The sequence below is a fragment of the Zootoca vivipara genome, chromosome 16 (genome assembly GCF_965207765.1).
Source record: "Zootoca vivipara chromosome 16, rZooViv2.hap1.1, whole genome shotgun sequence".
In the NCBI taxonomy this organism is placed as follows: Eukaryota; Metazoa; Chordata; class Lepidosauria; order Squamata; family Lacertidae; genus Zootoca; species Zootoca vivipara.
The window spans coordinates 13,941,229-13,959,767 of NC_142599.1; the positions used below are offsets into that span (position 1 = coordinate 13,941,229).

Consider the following 18,539-nt stretch of genomic DNA (forward strand, 5'->3'; position numbering starts at 1 on the left):
ACCATACCTTTGCATAGGAGTTCCTGACTTGTAGTCGATGTCCAAAACAATCGCTTCGGGGTTGCTGGGCAGATAACAACCTGTCCAAGAGAAAGAGAATTCCTCGGTAAAGCAACTTGACGCTGCCATGTTGGTGCGCTAATGAACTCAACGAGGCATTCCTCTTATCGCTTTGCACACTGGTCCAGGAATTAGTGTCTGAAACAATGTGGCTATCACATTCAGATCATAGCCTGCAGCCTTTGGAAGAAACCCAAGCTCTTCCGCGGAAGTAAATTTAATTCCCATGGACACACACACACACACACACACGGCAATTGGTTTGCCAGTGGTATAATTACTTGGGGAAATGGTTAGCTGCTCTTTCCCACTAACAGCTAGCTGAGAGAAATGCTGCTTGGTTGACTGACATATGAGATAAAGATGGAGTAAACGGGGCATTCTTCTGTACAGCCAGCAAGCATTGAGAAATGCTGCTTGGTTGACTGACATGTGGGATAAAGATGGAGTAATGTGGGAGGGGTGTGTGTGCGTATTTCAGCTACTGTTTATTTTTTTCGGCTGAAAAAGCTCCATGGGCAGCTCACACAAGATCAGGCATCCCCAAACTTCGGCCCTCCAGATGTTTTGGACTACAATTCCCATCTTCCCCAACCACTGGACCTGTTAGCTAGGGATCATGGGAGTTGTAGGCCAAAACATCTGGAGGGCCGCAGTTCGGGGATGCCTGCACAAGATCAATGCCAAAAGAAAAGAAATTTTATAATAATTGTTCATCTCCTTACCAGGCTGCACTTTCACCTCGGACAAAGCACTCAAACAAGCCTTTTTCCTTTCGTCACCTTTAGGGTAAGGCCTATGGAGGAAGAAGAAGAAGAAGAAGAAGAAGAAGAAGAAGAAGAAGAAGAAGAAGAAGAAGAAGAAGAAGAAGAAGAAGAAGAAGAAGAAGAAGAAGAAGAAGAAGAAGATTGTGTCTGAACATGAATGAGGAAATCTGCCGCACAAGCACTGGGAGGGTCTGACAGCAGAAAAGGTGAGGTTGGAACCAGCCGATCCTGTGAGAGTGTTTTGTCTGCTGTATCCAAGCTCAGAGGTATTAAAAGCCTACAGCTTGGCTCCAGGAGACAGCACAAGGACTTTCGTTTTGAGGCCATTGGCCACTGGCTGGAAGCCATTCTTCAAGCTTTCTCTAGGGAGGATGAGCAGCTGCTTATTGAGGTGGTATTACTCTAAGAGAGGAATAGCTGGATACCAATGAGATGGGAAAATCTAAAAGGCCCAGGAATTCAGACAACAATGAGGGTGATGATGCAGTTTTACCACACACCAAACAGACTTAAACTGGACCAATATTTTTTTTTGTCACCTGAAGATAAGTTTGGGTCTACAGAAAGAGTTTTACTTTTGCAAAACATGTCATTGGCCAGATTCAGGTAGGTAGCCGTGTTGGTCTGACGCAGTCAAAATAAATTAAAAAAGACCAAGTTTGTTCTAGGTCAGGCACCCCCAAACTGTGGCCCTCCAGATGTTTTGACCTACAACTCCCATGATCCCTAGCTAACAGGACCAGTAGTCAGGGATGATGGGAATTGTAGTCCAAAACATCTGGAGGGCTGAAGTTTGGGGATGCCTGTTCTAGGTACTGTATAAGCTTTTGTGTGCATGCACACGAAAGCTTATACCCAGAACAAAATTAGTTGGTCTCTAATGTGCTACTGGACAATTTTTTTATTTTTTTATTTATGCCATTGCCCAATGAGAGCAGATGCTCAATAAAAGAGTCTGGGGTTTCCACCCAGAGCCAGAAGTAAACAGCAGGTATTTTTGTGCTTCAGAAGAGTCAGCTCTCAAAGTTCAGGAGACTTTCCGCCATGCAATCAAGTTAAAAGGTTATTCTTGGCCAAGTCACCGTTTGGGGAATTAAGATAAAAGAGTTCTTGTTCAAACAGCTAAACCACAAAAACATCAGGCAAAGAGAATCAATGGCCCAAGTTTAAACATACTGGGCAGGCAAATCTCAAATGCAAATATAGATACATTTATTTACTATACAGATTACAGACCTGACAATGCAATCTGTATAACTAGCTTGTAGTTGCCTGTATTTTGATTATGCCAATTTCCTTTTTCCACACATTACTACAAATGCAAAGTCTTCAGCAGACTAAAGTTTATAACACAGCATGACAGTGATCATAGAATCAGAGTTGGAAGGTATCCCAAGGGTCATCAAGTCCAACCCCCTGCAATGCAGGAAAAGCAGGAATATCAACACACAGCCCCCCCATCCAATTTGAAACAAAACCCGACCCTGCATAGCTCTGCAAATATGCTAGCTGTTTTATTGCTATTATGATTATTATTACTATTGATGAGACTTGTTAGTCGCTTGTGACACAAAGGTCTTAAAAGCGACTTGCAATGTATTTAGAAACATAAACCTAAATACGTTATACCGGTAATATTCACACTTTCAAACGAAAACACATTATATAGCCATAAGCAGGTTTTTACCAGTAATATTTTAAGCAGAGAGAAAAATCATTTTAATTTATTTATTTGTAATCAATCTATAACCTTTATTAGGCATGGCAAGTCCAGGAGTTTCAGAACAAAATTATGGATAAAACATTCACGTTATAGACTTCATGAAATAAAATACATATCAATTAAATTAATATTTTATATCAATTTTCAATTAGCATCCCCTGGTCCTCTCCACAGTGGCCCAATCTCTCTGCATAAACCGAGCACAACAACTCAGCCACCACTAAAGTAACTCCATCATTATTATCTGACAGTAACCCCTGAATAGTTGGCAATGCCGCAATCGATGCATCCACCTGCAAAGCACCCAGCAATCGCCTTCTCGCATTAATACCATAATTGCAGGAAAAGAAAATGTGGTCTAATGTATCTGGTTCATTCTTCCCGCATTTACATAAATTTATACATTTATTTGTATAAATTAATTATATACCTCCCTCTCATAAGATACCCCGGGGGGCAGGGGGGTGGTACAACAACATAAAAAACCATTACATTTTAATCCAAAATCAGGGGTGCCAACTCATGGGGACCAAGCTGTTTGGGTGCCCCCCAAATCTTTTGGGGAGACCGCCCCACCAAAGTTGAGGGGGTGGAGGAGATCCAGGCCCCAGGCGGAGCAATCACGACCACTAATTGTCAGGGCAATCTTCTGAGCGTCTCTTACTTACTTGATGATGGCTGAAACGTTGGTGATTTTATTGAAGAAATCAAATTCACGTTGATAAAACTCCTTTGCTGGCCCAGATAATGAGCCCGTTATTTCCTCAACCAGCTGCTCCAGCAGTTCCCCGATGTCAGCTGCGTGAAGAGTCAAGCAATTTTTTTTTAATAAAAAAAAATGAAATTTGGATAATGGAAACTTTGGTGGAGGGCCTAAAATGGTGGCACCACAAACGTCATAACCCAAGGAATTTGGAAAGCAGAGATAAGGAAGCTTTGGCTCTATGTATATGATTGGACTCCAGCTCCCATCAGCTTGGCTGATGATGGAATGATGGGAGTTGTAGTCCCATCATCATGTGGAGGTCAAAGGGCCCCCACCATCGATGTCGGGAAACAGCCCAAGATAAAAGGACTTACGGTCTTTCTGATGCGCCTCTTCGTCCAAGAAGATGTTGGTTTTCATATTCCAAATGAACTGGTGAGCCAGCAGCTGGGATTTGGCGGCTGCCCACAAGATGTACTCCCTCACATAGCCCATCTGAGAAAACACAAGGAGTCCCATTACCCAGAGGATTTCCCCCAAGAGGTAGCATTTTGGGACTGAAATTTGAACAGGGCCTAATGGACCGCTCTGGTGCATCTGCAGCAGCCTAACCACGTGCTTCACCTTCCCCAGCTGCAACAAAACATATTTCTCCCATAATGGTCTTCGCAGCCACAACCTTCCAACAATTTGACTTCGCCCCCAAAGGCACACTCCTCCACCGTCTCCTGAGACAGACAGATGCCAACAATAACAGACCACCCACTCACACTTGAATCCGTCCGCCTGTTAAGATCTTATTCTGGCCTTTTGCGACCCGGGTCCTTCCAGCTGTTGTTGGTCTATGATTCTATGACTACACTTACTGTGTTTTAATGAGGATTGCTTTGTCGCACATTTTAAATTATGGCTTCTTTTATTCTAATGCTTGTGCAATTGTACCTTAGTTCTCGAACTTAATCCGTTCCGGGAGTCCGTCCGACTCCCGAAACCGTTCAAAAACTAAGGCGCGGCTTCCAATTGGCTGCAGGAGATTCCTGCACTCAATCGGAAGCTGCAGAAGCCGCATCAGACGTTCAGCTTCCCAAAAACGTTCACAAACCGGAACATTTACTTCCGGGTTTGCGGCATTCGGGAGCCGATTTGTTCGACAACTAAGCCATTCGGGAACCAAAGTACCACTGTACTTGTAAACCGTTTAGAAGTCTGTTTCAGCATTAAGAAGGATACACATTAGACAACTCCTTCCATATCTCTGGAACTCTCTTCCAGCAGTCCTGTGGTCCTATCCACTTTTTAAACAAGCTTTAGAAATATTTGTTTCATTCCAACTTCTACTGAGGTGTTGCATGGTGGGTTTTAGGACTGCTGTTTTTAAATTTGGAATTGGATTGTTTTTCTGTACTTTTATATTGCTTGAACCAGTGTTTGCAAGCTGCCTTGGGAGGCGGCTTTTGTCCTGAAAGGTGGCCGATGCATTCCTTAAAACAAATAAAAATATTCCTGGCTTATTCAGTACTTGTGCAGCCTTACCTTATCATATCGAAGTGCCTGCACGATCTGTGGAATGTAAAATAAAATGGCATCCTTGGGGGTGTGAGCAGGGAAAGAAGAGAAAAAGAAAGAAAGGGAAAAGCAGTTAGGATTTGCTTCTTCTCAAGTTAGGGAAGGAAAATAATTTTCTCTTGAAAGAGCAAACACATTTAACCTAATCCTGGCTTCAGAAACAAGATTGCTCCCTTACCGTCATGACAGTGCTTGGAATATTACTGACAACCACCCGTTGGCCCCCACCTTGAAGAAATGCTCCCTTTAAAACAAATATAGAGGTGAGGTACTAATTTCCCCCAACCTGATGCTGTCAAGTGCCGCCACGTAACATTTCAAACGAAAATATTGTTCCGGTTTGCGTGTCACAGTAACGCTAATAGATCAGGGGAGCCCTGCTCCTCCCCTCTAGCACACAGAGACAACAAACCAAAATCCCTAATTTTGCACAAATGCGTTCTAAGAGCGTCCTGTAAAAAAAAAGGCCAGGTTTCTTACTGGAGGGAAAGAACGAAGGACTTTAACTCCGTACTGAGCTGTCAAAGGATGAGGAGGATACATGCTGGAAAAATAAGAAAGGCCCGTTGGAGGGTCTGTCGGTGTCCAGCAAAGGATGTGGCTCAGCTCAGGAGCGTCTGCATCTATCGTGTGCCACGTGACGAGGTACTGAAAGCAGAAAGGAGGGGAAATAATGAACCAAAAAGCCAAGACGGGAGTCACTCAAGTGGCCAAAATGGGAAAGGGCCCACTGGAAAGAAGCAAGATTCTAAAATGCTGTACCTTTCTGCTAATCATTTAAACACCATTTGTTCGCTTGTTTGTTAAATTTATATACTGCCCTTCATCTGAGGAACACAGGGGCAGTTAACAGGATACAGTGGTACCTCGGGTTACAAATGCTTCGGGTTACAAACATTTCAGGTTACAAACTCTGCTAACCCGGACCTAGTACCTCAGGCTGTGAACTTTGCCCCAGGATGAGAACGGAAATTGTGCGCCAGTGGGAGGCCCTATTAGCAAAAGCACGCCTCAGGTTAAGAATGGTTTCAGGTTAAGAATGGACCTCCAGAACAAATTAAGTTCGTAACCCGAGGTACCACTGTAAAAGCACAAAAATACACAACAAACAAAAATGCGTAACAAAACTGCACACACGTTCCCACCACCACCACAGATTGTTTAATCAGTCCAAGGCCTGGGAGAACAGGAATGTTTTGACCCGGCACCTAAAGATATATAGCGAAGGCGCCAGGCAGGTCTCCCTGGGGAGAGCATTCTACAAACAGGGAACTAAAGCAGAAAAGTCCGGTTCTCACCATCCACAAGTTTAAGCCTCACGGTTACAAAAACCAGCATGCTCCACCTTTGCGATTTTGAAAAAAATGAAAGAAATTCTTGGGACCAAACAAGCAGCGAAAGGACAGCCACGCCTGTTGCTCCTGTGTTTGCCCTGTTCACATGGAAAGAGGGGCCGGAATCTGATTATTATTATTTTTACATGGCACAGAATTTGCTCCGTGTCAGGCATTTTGACCACCGCACATTCCCCCAAAGGCCCCCAAAGGTTGAGGACCCCTGGCATAGCCTGAAGGGTCATGATGCAGCAAGCTTGGTTAAAATAAGGAGGTGCTGGCCCTGCAGTCCAAAACATCCAGAGGCATCCAGGTTAAGGAAGGCTAGATGATGCTACAGCATCCAGGAAAATGATGCCTGATCACTTTGGGCCTAAGGCTTCCAAGCAGCATCTTCAGAGCAGCAAACGTGTTTCTCGTGGTGTTGGTAAGCAATCCGCATTAGGTTACAGGCACAGCTAGAACAAGCACAGACACTTACCTTTATTGCTTCTGGCACATCGCTAACTGCTCCTGGGTCCAAGCGGACGAGACGAGTCACTTCCATTCCGATGGCTTCTGTGTTTTTAAACCTAGGAGCGACAAGCAGTTTGAACGGATTACTGGGACACAATGAACACGACGCGGTCCCTTCTCCCTACTTGTCATCAGGAGGTGGTAGAAACGTCCTTTGGTACTGCAGCTTTGGCCCAAAGGAGTCGGCCTTTAGAACAAAGGCTGGATTGGCCAAGTAGAGGCCTAGTAGTTCTCATTGAGATGGTCAACCTAGGTTAGGTTTGGAGGTGCTTGTATTGGTGTGCAAAGCCATATACAGGTTGGGATCGGGATAACTCAAAGATAGTCTCATGGCCAACTGATCACTTCATTCTGCATATTTATCAGGAGGTCCATTTCACACAATGCCAAAATATAAAGGGCCCAGATATTTCAAAAGGTCGAAGTAGCAAAGTCATTGCCCTGAAAGCATCAGTGGAATGAAGTCTCATCTCCTCCTTAAACAGGGACTCTCACCTGGTGGGAAGCTGGACGGCCAGGTAAGGCGAAATGCTCCATGCCAGATTCACGTTATCTTTCCACTGCTTCTCACTCAGGCTGACGTACTTTGACCTCCAGTTTGCAACGCTGTTCTCCCCGGTCTGATCCAGCTCCAGCTCCGGGGATGAGAGAGGATTGTACCATGTAATGAGGCGTTCAATCTCAGTAGCCTTCAGAGGGAAAATAAATAAAAAAGGAGAGAAAACAAAGTTCTGTCAGATCAAAGATGAAACATTGCACATATAGTATGCATGCATTGCGTGGGAGGACCACAATTCATGGCATCTCCAGTTCAAAGAATCATGTTGCGAGGGGATGGGAAAGACCCCTTATAGAGACCCTGGAAAGCTGCTGTCAGACGGAGGGGACTAGACTAGACTAGACTAGATCAGGGATAGCCAAGTTGGTGTTCTCCACATGCTATTGGACTACAACTCCCATCACGCCCAGCCAGCATTGGGGGAGGGATGATGGGGAGTTGTGGCCCAGCAACATCTGGACTTTACCATATTGTCTACCCATGGACTAGATCAGGCATCCCCAAACTGCGGCCCTCCAGATGTTTTGGCCTACAACTCCCATGATCCCTAGCTAAGAGGACCAGTGGTCAGGGATGATGGGAATTGTAGTCCAAAACATCTGGAGGGCCGAGGTTTGGGGGTGCCTGGACTAGATGGACAAACAGTCTGGCCTGGAACAGAACAGCTTCCTGCGTTTTCCTTCACTACCTTAACTCAACCCTTGCTTACTGGTGCCTAACAAAAATGTATAAGCCAAATCCACTCTACTGAAGAAGTAAAAGCAGCTTACCAGCAGTGACAACAGCAACGTTCTCCTTTTCATGTAGTACTTGTGAAGCTGGGTACCTCGATTGGTCTTCTTGGACATCCCTTAAAAAGAAACACAGTGAGCTTTCTCAAGTCTCTTTTTCATATCTTCTTGCTTTGTAAGGGTTTCTGATGGCAGACCAATTCCATACAAAACCGCTGCTTAGCAGTGACCAAAGTGGACAATGGTTTTCAGCGCTGTGCTATTTTAGCATCGTTCATGAGGCAGCGGACTATTTCAGACTCCTGCCTGAAATCCTAGAGAGCTACTGCCGATCACCGTAGACAACACTGAGTGACAGGGACCAAGGGTTTGACTTGGTATAAAGCAGCTTCCTATCACATATGGGACGCAGGTGGCGCTGTGGGTTAAAACCACTGAGCCTAGGGCTTAACAATCAGAAGGTCGGCGGTTCGAATCCCCGCGACGGGGTGAGCTCCCGTTGCTCGGTCCCAGCTCCTGCCAACCTAGCAGTTTGAAAGCATGCCAAAGTGCAAGTAGATAAATAGGAACCGCTCCAGCGGGAAGGTAAACGTCGTTTCCGTGCGCTGCTTTGGTTTGCCAGAAGCGGCTTTATCATGCTGGCCACATGACCTGGAAGCTGTACGCCGGCTCCCTTGGCCAATAATGCGAGATAAGCGCCGCAACCCCAGAGTCGGTCACGACTGGACCTAATGGTCAGGGGTCACTTTACCCTTTACCTATCACATAAGTGCAGCATTGTGACTACTATGTAGTCAAACTACAGCTTTGACTACAGAATTGTGGAAGCACTTGAAATACGCATCATATGCTGATGAAACAATTCCTTACTCTGGCCACTGACACCTCAAATGTGTATTTTGTAGGCCCCACCTATTCTCTTGACTGCAAATTTGTTTTAACTGATTCTAGTATGGCACTTTCAAAGTGTTATAACTTGCCCTGGGACGGCATAGGGAAGCACAGAGAAGAAATCTTATTATAACAATGATAATGCATTCTCTGCATTTAGAGATGCACAGACCCGGAAACGGTGGGAATTGAAACCTTACTTTTGAATCTTGCCGAGGTCAATGTTGTGCAAGTTCTTGCTACAACAACCATCCTTGAAACTGGGTCATATATATAAAAATTAAAAACACAGAACACAGGCTTCTTATATAAAAGGCCGCTAAAAACAACCTTAAACAGTGCTAAAAACAACCTTAAACTGGCAGACCTGTTGTCGGCCAAAACATGTAATACTAAGCCAATTTAGTGTAATAGCAGGACTGGAGAGATCCTGCTTCAGTGCTCACTCAGCCATGAAAACTCCCTGGGTGTCAGGGACTGGGCAGAGAAGGAATGGTGGAGACTGCCTCCCTATCCTGGCCCTTCCAGGGAGGAGGAAGAGGAAGACAGTATAGATTGACAACAGGGGTTTGAGGGAGGTCACAGCTCAGAGGCAGATGAGGGGGAAAGTTGGGAAATCATGGGAGAGGAGGCAGAACCGGAGCGGCAGCTGACTGACACGGTGTCTTTAGATAGCATCCCAGACCCTCCATCTCCCAGAAGCCGGCAAGCCTTAAAAGTAGGAGAGCAAACGGCTCAAAGACAGAGGGCACGTAGCAGCATCTATAGAAGTGACGAATGAGGAAGTGGGAGAGACGAGGGGTGTGTGGAGATTCACTTGGGACAACGCCATTATCCAAGAGGCTGGGTTCTATAGCCTCTCTCTGTAAAGACTGAAATAAAAAAGGATGGTAAGAAACTTTCCCTTGTCTTTATACTTTCCTGGGCAACCAGCCCTGAGCCGCTGACAGCCTCCTGACACTGCATGACCTTGATCAAGTCATTCTGTCTAGACCTAACATACTTCTAAGGGTTTTGCAGAGAATCAAATGAGCAGGTATGTGTGCCATTTTGCTCTCTCCTTGTGGGGATGAGAGTTATAAAACATAAATTAAGAATGGTTTAGCAATGCTCAGGATAAGGCAGTGTCACGTGAGACAGACCTGATTTCTTGGACATCGTTGACATGCCGCTGGACAAAGGGTATGTATTTATCCATCCCTGGGTGGCTTGCTGCCGAGACCCAACAGTGATGTCCAGGTTGCTCCGTGTATCTTGATTATCTGAAAAGAAAAGGAAGCATCCCGTCACCCAGCCAGACAACTGAAAAAAGGGAAAGGAAAGTTGTTTTGTAGCTTCTTATCTAAGACCCACCGGGAGGAACAAGCTGGCTGGCTGTCAAATATTTCTTGTCGGAGAACATGGCAGTCCAAAACTTGATTAGGATGATGATATCCTCGCGCAGCCTCTTTTCTCCTTGGGTTGGACACTTCGGAGCAGAGCTTAAGCACACAAAGCATAAATCAGAAGAGTGCAGGTGCTTCGGGTTGAGATGAAATGCTAAACTATGCTTTAATGTTTACATGAACCTTGAGCTCGTGTACCCCCCTCATCCCCTCTCCTTTGGTACAAAAGCGAAGAAAACATAGTCAGCTTTCACTTCCATTTTCAATCAACTGCAGTCTATTGTTCTGCCCAAACCTTAAGCTGTGGCTAAACTTAACTATGACGTAGGGCAGGGATGGGTGACCTGCAGCTCTTCAGATATCACTGGACTACAAATCCCATCATCTCTGATCACTGACCATGCTGGCTGGGGATTATGGGAGTTGTAGTACAACAGCATCTGTAGGGCCACAGCTTAACCATAGCTGGTTTAGGGAAACAAGCCAGGATTATAAATCATAGCTTAAAGTTGACTCTCTCTTTTTTTAATACTGCAGTTAAAACTGAAGTAAAAGACTCTGATCATCCAGAGAAAAAGAGGGAGCAGATGAGCCCAAGACTCATTCGCATAACCAGGCTATTAGGAGCACAGTTCAAAGCTGCCACCCTTTCTTAACTCTTGGCTCTTGTCCACTTTCAGGGCAGCTACCTAAAACATACAGAGTTGCAATATCTTATTGCTGTGCTGGTATGTTGGGGCAGGGGAGGAAAGAAGGGGGACACTTGGATTGTTCACTTTACCTTTCTCACATGGTTAAGTAAGGAGCAAAAACACAGCAATACCTGAAATAATCAAAAGCAGTTGAATATATCTTCTCTCTCAAGACATTGCGAATCGTTGCATTTGGGACAACGTCAGCGTGAAGCAGGGACAATCCCAGAGTCAGCAGCCTAAACAATCCCAAAAGTAATGAATACATAAATACATGAAAAGGCATGCGAATACTCTTCCCTACACATGCTAACAGGTTTCCTATCAAGCATATATTACTGATTGGGGTCAGGAGCCTGTTACAACACTTGCTCTGAACGGGGGCAAACACACACAATGCTTGCCACTTTTAATAGAGGATGCCTGATTGCAGGGGTGGGAAACCTTTGGCCCTCCAGATGTTGCTGGACTACAACTCCCATCACACCTGGGGCGGCTGGAGCTGATGGGAGCTGGAGTCCAAACACATCTGGAAGGCCACAGGGATTCCCTAGCCCTGTTTTATTGCACCAAGGCTGCAAGTGCAAGTTCTCTTTTTAAAAAATGAAAATAAAAATGAAGGCACCCCTGCAATGTGATCCCGCTGTACCCTTCAGCAGCATGGTGTTTTATTGAGAGCAGTCAAAATCCAGTGCTGAAGGAAAGCTGGTCGGTTCCAGATTTCGGTGGTGCAAAGGCAGAATGGCTCCGAAGAGATGAAAGAGGGGTTAACTCTCCCTCTGAGTCACTACTTCCAAAATCTATAATTTAGACAAGTGGAACATGGAAACCACAGAACTGCTAATCCTACATTCCCACTCTAACCTACCCTAGATTGTGTCCTGCTTACATTGTCCTATCAATGTAATTGACAATTAAACCTATTCTTATCTGAAATATCACGCCCATTTAAGTTTCATAGCTCTGACCGGGATTCCATTCATGATTCACACTACAGGTGTGGCAAAGAACACAGGAAATAGGTTTGGTTTTGCTTTTGGTCATGTGAGTAGAGGTGCAAACAATGAGTTAGGCTGACCCACCATCTTCAAGATGGCTCCATATCAATGGATTTGGCTGATTTATTAACAGAGAGCCAGTGAACACCTTTTTATCCATCTCCCAACTAGAGATCTGTCCTAGGCTCATTGTCTTTTGCACATAGTTGGGTGCAACAGAGCAAGGCTAACCAACACGATGTCCCCAGATGTTGAGGACACCAAGTCCCACTGGCCAACGGTCAGGGATGATGGGTGGTAGAGTCCACAATATCTGGAGGGCTCCATATTGGCTACCCTTGTAACAGAGCCAGACGCTAGGATAGGATACATCCAAGTTCAAAGCCTTTCCCATGTTGCATTTTCCTATTTCTTTCTTTACAAAAAAAAGCATGCCAACTTACTTGAAACGTGGCCCAATCGCTGCCACGTGCCGATTCATACTGCCTTTTGATCCCCCAATGTTCAGAGAAAGGGATCGCTGGAGTAGACTGGAGAAGATTTCCACCTGGTCAGAGCTACAGTACTTTGCGATTTCAAACCTCTGCACCAGGAACTGTGTCAACAAGAGAAATGTTTATATGTATCGCTCAGCAGAATTAAAACATGGACTGCAAGCTCACTTTTAAATTTACAGAACTCACTGCCCACAAGCCATGCTTACACTTTGAAGGATCTCAGAAGAGGAGAACATAAAAGCCCTCCTATCCCAGCCCGATCACCCAAGATCATATGAAGGAGCCTTCCTAATTGTTACCTGTGTTACAGAGACCGGAACAGCTTCAACTACAAATCCGGCATTTACTGCCACCGTGCTGCATTACTGCCACACCGTTCCAGCAGAGCGATTCAGCAGGCTTTCGATTTTCAGGAGTCTCTTGAAGACTTTATGCCAACAAGCCCATGCAATTTGCTTGATTTTTTCTGAGTAGTCAGTCATTTTAGTGGCTTTGGGGATCTTTTTTTTAATGTTGCTGTACACTGCCCTGACGTTTCGTGAGAAGGTGACATATAAACATCAGGAAGAACTTTCTGACAGCAAGAGCTGTTTGACAGTGGTTCTGAGAGCTGTCTACTTCCCAAAATGTTCATCCTGCCTTCAGCCACCAGGTGGTGTCATAGCCCAACCTGATAGCCTTGCATTGCCAATGGGAAAACGGAACAACTTTTGCTGTCTAGCATTTCATCGGAAGAGTTTGCTACTTAAAGAATCACTCCTTAGGTTTGTAGATATCAAATCAATTTCCTTTAATGATGTAATGCAAGGAAAACACAAAGCTGCCTTCATAGAATGTATTTTCTCCATCTAGTATCCATTGTCGGTGACTCTTTAGGGTCCTGCCAACCCAGGCCATGTGATCAGCATTAGCCCTTCAATGCTAGGCTTCGCGCCCAAAGGCTGCCCCTGTAAGGCTCCAGACAAGGAAGCCTTGAAAGGGTATTGGAAGCTCTTACCCAGGCATCCCCAAACTGTGGCCCTCCAGATGTTTTGGCCCACAACTCCCATGATCCCTAGCTAACAGAACCAGTGGTCGGGAAAGATGGGAATTGTAGTCCAAAACATCTGGAGGGCAGAAGTTTGGGGATGCCTGCTTTTACCAGTGCAAATTGTCTGATCCAAGGGCTCTGTCCAGGGTCCTGAAAGATCTGATACTAGCCCCCTTGTCAGGCATCCTAGCCCTGACCAAAACCTTGGATAGCCTCTCCTTCCATTCCAGAATGCTTGCTGGATCTGTACCCTCCCGACTCTCCCGTGGGCACTAATCCACCAGCACAGGACATTGCTCCATCTCTGCTGTAAGCATCTAGCGACTGCAGGAGAGGAGCACTTACTTCTATCCAGATGTAATGTGGTGTGACCTCCGGTGGACACGGTATGGGCTGGCTCTCTTCCGAAGCAGCTAAGGGATCTGCTTCTTTCCGCTCGGCAGAGAACAGGCCAAACTTCTGCTCCACGGTCATTTGCCAGGCCCCTGACATTTCTCGCATGAACTGGGAGGAAGGAGGGAAGAGGAACACAAACGTTTGCTTCATTTCCTGCTTGCTATTCTAAATGGTGGGGTATACAGTGAACTCTGAGACACACTTCTTTGATTCTGTATGCTAGTTAGTACACAGAAATGCATGCATGTGTACACCTAGCTCATGGGATATTTTTAGAATATTTCCCTTAAACACACATGTATTCCAAAAGCAACGTGAGGCCGCTTTCAAAGAAAATTACCCCAAGTTATCTACTCTTGCTAGAAAAACTGACTGCATTTCTACATCTCATGGCACAATCTTTACAAACTACCTCCACCCAATGTGTGGAAGTGATATGGCAAGCACAGTAGTTACATATAAAAAAGGACCCCGGAAGGTTAAGTCCAGTCGAAGGTGACTACGGGGTTGCGGTGCTCATCTAACTTTCAGGCCGAGGGAGCTGGCATTTGTCTGCAGACAGCTTTCCAGGTTATGTAGCCAGCAGGACTAAACCGCTTCTGGTGCAATGGGACACAGTGACGGAAACCAGAGCGCACGGAAACACCGTTTACGTTCCCGCCACTGTGGTACCTATTTATCTACTTACACTGGCGTGCTTTTGAACTGCTAGTTTGGCAGGAGCCGAGACAGAGCAACGGGAGCTCACCCCGTTGCAAGGATTTGAACTGCCAACCTTCTGCTTGGCAAGCCCAAGAGGCTCAGTGGTTTAGACCACAGCACCACCCACATGGTTATCCTGCTCCTACTGGGCCTAAAAGTGTCACTACTATTGCAGAGATGGCAGTGGAAGTTGAAGACCGTGATCTTCATGTCTCTATGCCTCTCAAGCTATGGAGAGTGAGTGGTGACTATGGGAGAAGTCAGGGGTGCTGTATTATTGGTGCTCCCTCTGATGGACAGGCCCTGGGTCTGCCTCCTGGTGACCCAGCAACCAGTGACAGTTAGTGAGACCATCAGCCAATCAGGAGAGACTGAGTGGAGTTTAAGTGAAATGCTGACAGCTTAACTGTCAGTTATCTATGGACAACCTACATCAATATATGTGTTTAAATTAGGATTGGTGGGGTTACTCTTACAGTTAATGTGAGCTTACGTTGCGTCTTTCGCTTTCCTTTCTGCTATATTTGCAGCAAAAACAAATGCACTAAGTATGCTTTAATAGCTGGATAGTTATATATTATTATTGTGCATTATGTAATTAGAAACACCAAACAGAAGGGGAAATGAGGTGGATAGGACTCCCTTCCACTCTGGCTAAATAACAGGGGGAGCTGGGAGAGGATTAGTCCAGTCTTGCAAAGTCAACGGAGAGAAACCAGCAGGTCTGGAACTAGCAAGGGACATCCTTCTAGCAAGATACTTCCAAGTTATTTCATAAACCTCACCTACAGAACAAGAGGAAGGAGGTAACAAGCCCTGGAGATCCTCTTCCACCCAACAGACGGAGAAGAAATAATTTCTAGCACAGGTGATTTTAAACACGCATCTATTCAAATTTTTACTCCAGATTCCTTCTGGAGAATGACTCTTAAGACTGCAACCATGAAGAGAGTTACTAGGGACAGTAAGCACCCCTGAACACATTAACTTCTGCGTAAACACATCTCAGATTGTGCTGCGAGTGATTGTGTTTTCCTTACCGGCACTTCTATCCCATTCTTGGCAGCGAGCAGCCATTCCCAACAAGCGATGGCCGTTTCCATGCCGTGCTCGCTGAACATTCGCAGCGGGCCCCAACACAGGTGATGCAAGAGCTGAGGGTCAGTGTCTGAAATGGAAACATTTATATGTAGCCATATACTTTTTTTAAAAAAAAGCATTTTAAATGGGTTGGGTCCAGACGTAGCCATACTTAATGTAGACCCACTTAAATTAACGGGACTCCAGGGAAGAAATGAAAGGAGTGGTGCATAAGTTACAAAAAAAATTAAGCAACATTTTGCATTTATCACACAAACATTTTGTTCAAATATAAGCATCCGTAGCTATTTAATCCTGCAACCCTACGATCTAAGGGTAGGCACTGATGCTTTTAGTGATGCTGTTGCAATTTTGTGTGTTGTATGCATCCCCCCCCTAAAAAGTGTGGTCTACAAATATTTAAATAAATAGCTGTAATGTGCCCTGGGACCTAATGGTGAAGCATGGGCAAGAGACTCAATGCCTTCTTTGCCTCAGTCTTCTCCAAGAAAGAAAACAACGCCCGACCTGAAGAATATGGAGCAGATGATTCAGCAGGGGAAACACAGCCCAGAATAAGTAAGGAGGTAGTACAAGAATACTTGGCTAGTTTAGATGTATTCAAGTCTCCAGGGCCAGATGAACTACATCCAAGAGTATTAAAAGAACTGGCAGAGGTGATTTCAGAACCACTGGCAATAATCTTTGAAAATTCCTGGAGAACAGGCGAAGTTCCAGCAGACTGGAGGAGGGCAAATGTTGTCCCTATTTTCAAAAAGGGGAAAAGAGAGGACCCAAACAATTACCGCCCAGTCAGCCTGACATCAATACCAGGAAAGATTCTAGAGCAGATCATTAAGCAAACAGTCTGTGAGCACCTAGAAAGAAACTCTGTGATCACTAAAAGTCAGCATGGGTTCCTGAAAAATAAGTCATGTCAGACTAATCTGATCTCATTTTTTGACAGAATTACAAGCCTGGTAGATGAAGGGAACGCTGTGGATGTAGCCTATCTTGATTTCAGCAAGGCCTTTGACAAGGTGCCCCATGATATTCTTGTAAAGAAGCTGGTAAAATGTGGGCTAGACAATGCTACCATTCAGTGGATTTGTAGCTGGATTACTGACCGAACCCAAAGGGTGCTCATCAATGGCTCCTCCTCATCCTGGAGAGTAGTGACTAGTGGGGTGCCACAGGGTTCTGTCTTGGGCCCAGTCTTGTTCAACATCTTTATCAATGACTTGGATGATGGGCTTGAGGGAATCCTGAGCAAGTTTGCAGATGACACCAAGTTGGGAGGGGTGGCTAACACCCCAGAGGACAGGATCACACTTCAGAATGACCTTAACAGATTAGACAACTGGGCCAAAGCAAACAAGATGAATTTTAACAAGGAGAAATGTAAAGTGCTACACTTGGGCAAAAAAAATGAAAGGCACAGATACAGGATGGGAGACACCTGGCTTGAGAGCAGTACATGTGAAAAGGATCTAGGAGTTTTGGTTGACCACAAACTTGACATGAGTCAGCAGTGTGATGCAGCAGCTAAAAAAGCCAATGCAATTCTGGGCTGCATCAATAGGAGTATAGCATCTAGATCAAGGGAAGTAATAGTACCACTGTATTCTGCTCTGGTCAGACCTCACCTGGAGTATTGTGTCCAGTTCTGGGCACCACAGTTCAAGAAGGATACTGATAAGCTGGAACGTGTCCAGAAGAGGGCAACCAAAATGGTCAAAGGCCTGGAAACGATGCCTTATGAGGAACGGCTTAGGGAGCTGGGTATGTTTAGCCTGGAGAAGAGAAGGTTAAGGGGTGATATGATAACCATGTTCAAATATATAAAAGGATGTCATATAAAGGAGGGAGAAAGGTTGTTTTCTGCTGCTCCAGAGAAGCGGACACGGAGCAACGGATTCAAACTACAAGAAAGAAAATTCCACCTAAACATTAGGAAGAACTTCCTGACAGTAAGAGCTGTTCGGCAGTGGAATTTGCTGCCAAGGAGTGTGGTGGAGTCTCCTTCTTTGGAGGTCTTTAAGCAGAGGCTTGACAGCCATCTGTCAGGAATGCTTTGATGGTGTTTCCTGCTTGGCAGGGGGTTGGACTGGATGGCCCTTGTGGTCTCTTCCAACTCTATGATTCTATGATTCTATGATTCTATGATTCTATGACTGATTGATTGATTGATTGATTGATTGATTAAACAAACAAACAAACAAACATCCTTACAGCTGTACAAAGCTGAATAATTATTTGCCCATCAACCAGTGGACAGAATTCTCTTTTATAGAGAAACAAAAGAACCAGTTTGAAATTCTTCTTTCAGCATCCTTTTCTGTGGCTTCTCTCTCTAAAGCATGTATATATGCACGTACACATGGCAGAGCTAGGAAAATTGAACTGTTGTCCTTACCTCTGCTACTTATCAACATGGCTGTCATCTTAAACATGACTTGAGTGTAGTGTTCAGGCTGGCCTGGTTCCAGGGCCTCGTTGAGCTGCTTGATCATTAGTTTACTGAGATCTGAGGTGCGGCCTGTGGCGTGACAGTAATTAATCATCCCAGCGACCTGTTAAGAGAATTTCCCGTCAGTTAACACGGCTTGCAAAAACCTTTAAATGTCTAGTGTTTATCTTTGTGGTCACATGGATGTTTTCCAATTACTCCACGGCTAAGAAGAGCTTTTCAGCCCCTGTCAAAGCATGGCAAGATTACTATTATAGCCTGTGCAAAATGGGGATTCTGCATTGTGTGAGTTGCCTTTATTTCATCATGTTTTAATCGATCTGATTCTGCAAGCCACTTTTGAGTTTATTTTCAGGTAAAGAAGAGCTGGGTAAAAATCATTAAAATAAAACATTCCCGAATATTCTCATGCATCCCTTTTGAATAGCAAAGTTTA

General features: G+C 45.0%; 1 protein-coding gene across 1 annotated transcript in view; it reads right to left on the bottom strand.

Annotated features, from left to right (window-relative positions):
- PI4KA (phosphatidylinositol 4-kinase alpha) overlaps positions 1–18,539 on the bottom strand; it is a 98,546-nt gene that overhangs the window by 15,351 nt on the left and 64,656 nt on the right. Inside the window, exons 31-46 of the mRNA XM_060269495.2 lie at positions 18,050–18,206; positions 15,594–15,721; positions 13,801–13,959; positions 12,372–12,523; positions 11,062–11,169; positions 10,207–10,334; positions 9,996–10,115; positions 8,002–8,081; positions 7,168–7,361; positions 6,638–6,728; positions 5,303–5,470; positions 4,790–4,843; positions 3,631–3,751; positions 3,219–3,348; positions 786–856; positions 8–80 (exon numbers count right to left, since the gene is read on the bottom strand). Of these exons, the coding sequence (XP_060125478.1) occupies positions 8–80; positions 786–856; positions 3,219–3,348; positions 3,631–3,751; positions 4,790–4,843; positions 5,303–5,470; positions 6,638–6,728; positions 7,168–7,361; positions 8,002–8,081; positions 9,996–10,115; positions 10,207–10,334; positions 11,062–11,169; positions 12,372–12,523; positions 13,801–13,959; positions 15,594–15,721; positions 18,050–18,206 (1,934 nt within the window). The remainder of the gene's footprint in view (positions 1–7; positions 81–785; positions 857–3,218; positions 3,349–3,630; positions 3,752–4,789; positions 4,844–5,302; positions 5,471–6,637; positions 6,729–7,167; positions 7,362–8,001; positions 8,082–9,995; positions 10,116–10,206; positions 10,335–11,061; positions 11,170–12,371; positions 12,524–13,800; positions 13,960–15,593; positions 15,722–18,049; positions 18,207–18,539) is intronic.